Source organism: Pyrgilauda ruficollis, unplaced genomic scaffold, assembly GCF_017590135.1.
Source record: "Pyrgilauda ruficollis isolate IOZ18807 unplaced genomic scaffold, ASM1759013v1 scaffold1052, whole genome shotgun sequence".
NCBI classification, from domain to species: domain Eukaryota; kingdom Metazoa; phylum Chordata; class Aves; order Passeriformes; family Passeridae; genus Pyrgilauda; species Pyrgilauda ruficollis.
The window spans coordinates 12642-19013 of record NW_024508679.1 but is presented as its reverse complement, the minus strand read 5'-3'; the positions used below and the strand labels follow the sequence as shown (position 1 = coordinate 19013).

General features: G+C 55.2%; 1 protein-coding gene across 1 annotated transcript; it reads left to right on the top strand.

Moving 5' to 3' along the window:
• The first annotated feature begins 16 nt into the window (after window positions 1-16).
• On the top strand, window positions 17-5999 carry LOC121355295 (solute carrier family 35 member F6-like). Its single transcript, XM_041470574.1, has 3 exons — window positions 17-57; window positions 4286-4396; window positions 4500-5999. Exons 2-3 carry the CDS (start codon window positions 4330-4332, stop codon window positions 4973-4975), a joined length of 543 nt encoding a protein of 180 aa, XP_041326508.1. The 5' UTR covers window positions 17-57; window positions 4286-4329; the 3' UTR covers window positions 4976-5999.
• The last annotated feature ends 373 nt before the right edge of the window (window positions 6000-6372 follow it).

Genomic DNA, 6372 nt, shown 5'->3' with positions numbered 1-6372 from the left:
GCTGGTATCCCGGGAATGCCGGGGCACCGGGACACGGGCTGGCCGACGTCATCACGGGTATCCCGGGAATGCCAGGGCAGTGGGACATAGGCTGGCATCGCGGGTATCCCAGGAATGCTAGGGCACCGGGACACGGGCTGGCATCACGGGAATGCCGGGGCACGGGCTGGCATCGCGGGAATGCCGGGGCAGTGGGACATGGGCTGGCCGACGTCATCACGGATATCCCAGGAATGCTGGGGCACTGGGACACGGGCCGGCATCGTGGAATGCCGGGGCACTGGGACATGGGCTGGTATCCCAGGAATGCCGGGGTGCTGGGACACGGGCTGGTTGATGGCATCACAGGTATCCCAGGAATGCCAGGGCACTGGCTGGGACACGGGCCGGCATCGTGGAATGCCAGGGCACTGGGACATGGGCTGGTATCCCGGGAATGCCGGGGCACTGCGACACGGGCTGGCATCGCGGGAATGCCGGGGTGCTGGGACACGGGCCGGCATCGTGGAATGCCAGGGCACTGGGACATGGGCTGGTATCCCGGGAATGCCGGGGCACTGGGACATGGGCTGGCATCGCGGGTATCCCGGGAATTCCAGGGTACTGGGACACAGGCTGGCATCACGGGAATGCCAGGGCACTGGGACACAGGCTGGCATCGCGGGTATCCCGGGAATGCCAGGACAGTGGGAGACGGGCTGGCATCCCGGGAATGCCAGGGCAGTGGGATGGCCTTGGGATGGTGGGGTCACTCCTTGGGATGGTGGCATCACTCCTTGGAATGACAGGAAAAATCCTTGGAATGCTGGGGTCACTCCTTGGAGTGGCGGGATCACTCCGCATGATGGTGGGAAAACAACTTGGAATGGCAAGGTCACTGCATGGAATTGGGAGGGATCACCCCGTGGGATGGTGGGATCACTCCTTGGAATGGCAGGAAAACTTGGAATAGTGGGATCACTCCTTGGAATGGCGGGATCATTCCATGGGGTGGCGGGAAAACTCCACGGAATGGCAGGGTGACTCCTTGGGATGTCAGGAAAACTTGGAATAGTGGGATCACTCCTTGGAATGGTGGGGTCACTCCTTGGAATTGAGGGGAAAACTTCTTGAAATGGTGGGAAAACTCCTTGGAATGGTGAGGTCACTCCTTCGAATGGGGGGGGGGGGGCCAGCATTGATGGGATCACTCCATGGAATTGGGGGATCACTCTTGGAATGGGGGATCCCTCCTTGGAATGAGGGATCACTCCATGCATTGATGGGATCACTCCATGGAATTGGGGGATCACTCTTGGAATGGGGGATCCCTCCTTGGAATGAGGGATCACTCCATGCATTGATGGGATCACTCCATGGAATTGGGGGATCACTCTTGGAATGGGGGATCCCTCCTTGGAATGAGGGATCACTCCATGCATTGATGGGATCACTCCATGGAATTGGGGGATCACTCTTGGAATGGGGGATCCCTCCTTGGAATGAGGGATCACTCCATGCATTGATGGGATCACTCCATGGAATTGGGGGATCACTCTTGGAATGGGGGATCCCTCCTTGGAATGAGGGATCACTCCATGCATTGATGGGATCACTCCATGGAATTGGGGGATCACTCTTGGAATGGGGGATCCCTCCTTGGAATGAGGGATCACTCCATGCATTGATGGGATCACTCCATGGAATTGGGGGCTCACTCTTGGAATGGGGGATCCCTCCTTGGAATGAGGGATCACTCCATGCATTGATGGGATCACTCCATGGAATTGGGGGATCACTCTTGGAATGGGGGATCACTCCTTGGAATGAGGGATCACTCCATGCATTGATGGGATCACTCCATGGAATTGGGGGATCACTCTTGGAATGGGGGATCACTCCTTGGAATGAGGGATCACTCCATGCATTGATGGGATCACTCCATGGAATTGGGGGATCACTCTTGGAATGGGGGATCCCTCCTTGGAATGAGGGATCACTCCATGCATTGATGGGATCACTCTATGGAATTGGGGGATCACTCTTGGAATGAGGGATCCCTCCTTGGAATGAGGGATCACTCCATGCATTGATGGGATCACTCCATGGAATTGGGAGGGATCACTCTTGGAATGGGGCATCACTCCTTGGAATGAGGGATCACTCCATGCATTGATGGGATCACTCCATGGAATTGGGGGATCACTCTTGGAATGGGGGATCCCTCCTTGGAATGAGGGATCACTCCATGCATTGATGGGATCACTCTATGGAATTGGGGGATCACTCTTGGAATGGGGGATCACTCTTGGAATGGGGGATCACTGAAGCACGGACAAACGACTTCCCAACTAATTAAAGCAGGAGAGAAGGGTGTTTGTTACAGCGCGGGCACGAGCGGAATATTGGAATTGTTTCCCAAAGCCACGCCTGAGGACTCGCAGACTCCTGCTCTGTTTATCCAAACATGTTTTTACATATCCACCAGGCTTTTAAGGACACACAATACGTATTCATTACCTGCCCGCTTTGTACTGTAATTAGCTGAATATTCTGCATAATTGTTCTCCCTTGATTGGGTCGTTGGGGTTTTGAAATGAGGGACTGGACGTATGGGAGGAAGAAAATCATCTTCCTCACGGTGAACTCTTCACCCACGGCCAGTCGGTCCTTTTGAGCTGCTGGTCACGGTCTAAGCCTGTCCTAACTCTTAGATTATTCTTAAGGCCGGGTTTTTTACGGCTCCTGCCCTTTTACCACGCTCCATCTATCCCCTGTCGCTCCTAATTTTAGTTTTCCTGGTATTTTTGTCACTCTTTAGCCGGAGCACGTGATTCCTGCAAGCGACGTTTCTCACTTAACTCCTCGACTCATTTAAAATCTTAACTAAAACGTGCGGTATTTTACTGCCTTAATTGTATTTCCAGCCGGCTCCTCCACTCATCTGCACTTTTCAATTAGCCTAATTACATTTCCAGCTGGCCCCTGGACTCATCGCTCCTTGGAATGGGGGAAAAACTTCTTGGGATGGGGGGAATCACTCCTTGGAATGCAGGATCACTCCTTGGAATGGGGGCAATCACTCCTTGGAATTCGGGATCATTCCATGGAATGGGGGGAATCACTCCTTGGAATGCAGGATCACTCCATGGAGTGGGGGGGTCACTCCTTGGAATGGGGGGATCACTCCTTGGGATGGTGGAGAAACTTCTTGGAATGGCGGGGTCACTTCTTGGAATGAGGGATCACTCCTTGGAATGAGGGATCACTCCATGGGATGGTGGGATCACTCCATGGGATGGCAGGAAAACTTGGAGTAGTGGGATCACTCCATGGAATTGTGGGATCACTCTTGGAATGGGGGATCACTCCTTGGAATGGCTGGGGGGGGTGGGGGTGTCCCTGGGGTGGGGGGGGGGGGTCACTTTTCCCCCATTTTCCTCCTTTCTTCCTTTTCCCTGTTGTTTTCCCTGTTGTTTTCCTGATTTTCCCCGTTGTTATCCCTGTTTTCCCTGTTGTTATCCAGGTTTTCCCTGTTGTTTTCCCTGTTGTTTTCCCCTGTTGTTATCCCTGTTCTCCCTGTTGTTTTCCCAATTTTCCCTGTTGTTTTCCCTGTTTTCCCTGTTGTTATCCGGGTTTTCCCTGTTGTTTTCCCTTTTTTTTTCCTGTTGTTATCCCGATTTTCCCTGTCATTATCCCTGTTGTTTTCCCTGTTTTTTCCCCCTGTTGTTATCTCAATTTTCCCTGTTGTTATCCCTGTTTTCCTTGTTGTTATCTGGGTTTTCCCTATTGTTATCCCTGGTTTTTCCCTTGTTGTTTCCCTGTTTTTCCTGTTGTTTTCTCAGTTTTCCCTGTTGTTATCCCTGTTGTTTTCCCTGTTGTTATCCCGATTTCCCCTGTTGTTTTCCCCTGTTGTTTTCCCTGTTGTTTTCCCCTGTTGTTTTCCCTATTTTCTTTGTTGTTATCTGGGTTTTCTCTATTGTTATCCCTGGTTTTTCCCTTGTTGTTTCCCTGTTTTTCCCGTTGTTTTCTCAGTTTTCCCTGTTGTTATCCCGATTTTCACTGTCGTTATCCCTGTTGTTTTCCTGTTGCTATCCCGATTTTCACTGTCGTTATCCCTGTTGTTTTCCTGTTGTTATCCCGATTTTCACTGTCGTTATCCCTGTTGTTTTCCCTGTTTTTTCCCCTGTTGTTATCTCAATTTTCCCTGTTGTTATCCCTGTTTTCCCTGTTCTTTTCCCTGTTCTTTTCCATGTTTTCCTTGTTCTTTTCCCCGCTGTTATCCCGGTTTTCCCTCTTTTCCCAGGTGACCTCCTGATCCTGCTGGCCCAAGGCATCGTGTCCATCCAGATGGTGCTGGAGGAGAAATTCATCTTCAGCCACGACGTCCACCCGCTGCGCGCCGTGGGCACCGAAGGTCCGCGCTTCCCCCCGATCCCTGAAATCTCCGAATCCCCCGCAGCGGGAATTCCCGGGGTGCCGCTCGGGATCCGCGGAAAAGCCGGGAAATTCCCCCGCAGGTCTTTTCGGCTTCTCCATCCTGGCGCTGCTGCTGGTGCCGCTGTCCTTCATCCCGGCGGGCCGGCTCTCCGGGAATCCTCGCGGCGTGCTGGAGGATCCGGCAGACGCCTGGTGCCAGATCCGCCGGGATCCCCTGATCCTGGCGGCGCTCCTGGGCAACGTGGGGAGCATCTCCTTCTTCAACTTCGCGGGGATCAGCGTGACGCGGGAGCTGAGCGCGACCACGCGCACGGTGCTGGACAGCCTGCGCACGCTGCTGGTCTGGGCGCTCAGCCTGGCGCTGCGCTGGGAGCGCTTCCACCCCCTCCAAATCCCGGGATTCGCCCTGCTCCTGGCCGGAGCCGCGCTCTACAACGGCCTGCACCGCGCCCTGCGCGGCGCCGGGAATAACGGGGACAGCGGGAATAACGGGGACGGCGCGGAGAGGGAAGCGCTGCTGGGAGGGGATGGGGACAGTGACAACAGCCAGGGGTGAGCGGGTGTTCCTTGGGATCGGCGTGCCGGGGAGCGGGATTGGGAATTGTCCCCGCGGGGAATGTCAGAGAGGGGTGGAGAGGTTGTGCCGGCTCTTCCCGGTGGGATACGGACCCAAGGTCGGCTCTGCCGGAGCCGGTGCCCCATTCCCAGGGGATTGGGATTGAGATGGAGTTGGGATTGGATTGGGATTGGGATTGGGACTGGGGCCACAGCCAGCTCTCCTGGAGCTTCTGCCCCATTCCCAGGGGATTGGGATTGAGATGGAGTTGGGATTGGATTGGGATTGGGATTGGGGCCAGAGCCAGCTTTCCTGGAGCTTCTGCCCCATTCCCAGGGGATTGGGATTGAGATCGGATTGGGATTGGGATTGGGACTGGGGCCACAGCCAGCTCTCCCAGAGCTTCTGCCCCATTCCCAGGGGATTGGGATCGAGATGGGATTGGATTGGGATTCCCATTGCAACTGGGGCCAGAGCCGGCTCTCCCAGCGCCTCTGCCTCACTCCCAGGGGATTGGGATGGGATTGGGATTGAGGTGGGTTTGAGGCTGGATCCACTCCCTTCCCAACCCATGTTCCCAATAAAGCCCCTCTGCCCATTCCACGGGGATCTCTGGGGGGTTCCTGCAGAAATCGGGGAATTCTCAGGGATGGCAGAGGACAGGGACTGTCCCCAAGAGTGTCCCAGGAGGATTTGCCCTCAGGAATGTTCCCAGGGATTTGGATTGAGAATTGTCCCTGCAGGGAATGTCAGAGAGGGGTGGAGAGGCTGTGCCGGCTCTTCCCAGTGGGATATGGACCCATGGCCAGCTTTCTTGGAGCTTCTGCCCCATTCCCAGGGGATTGGGATTGGATTGGGATTGGGATTGGGATTGGGACTGGGACTGGTGCCACAGCCAGCTCTCCTGGAGCTTCTGCCCCATTCCCAGGGGATTGGGATTGAGATGGAATTGGGATTGGGATGGGTTTGGGGCTGGATCCACGCCCTCCCCAGGCATGTTCCCAATAAAAACCTTCTGCCTCTGGCTGATTTTATGGGGGCATGTGGGAGATCCTGTGGAAATTTGGGAATTCTCAGGGATGGCAGAGGACAGGGACTGTCCCCCAGAGTGTCCCAGCAGGATTTATTCCCCAGGATCTCATCCAGGAGGATCAGGACCTGGCAGTTCCCCTGGCAGGGAAGCTCTTCCCTGGATCCTGAGGGGCTGGAGATCCATTCCTGATGGGATCTGACTGATCCTCGGTGCCCCCAGGGAATGGGGACAGGCCTTGGCACTGGGATCCATGTCCATGAACTGGGACAGGCCCTGGCACTGGGATCCGTGTCCATGAACTGGGACAGGCCCTGGCACTGGGATCCGTGTCCATGAACTGGGACAGGCCCTGGCACTGGGATCC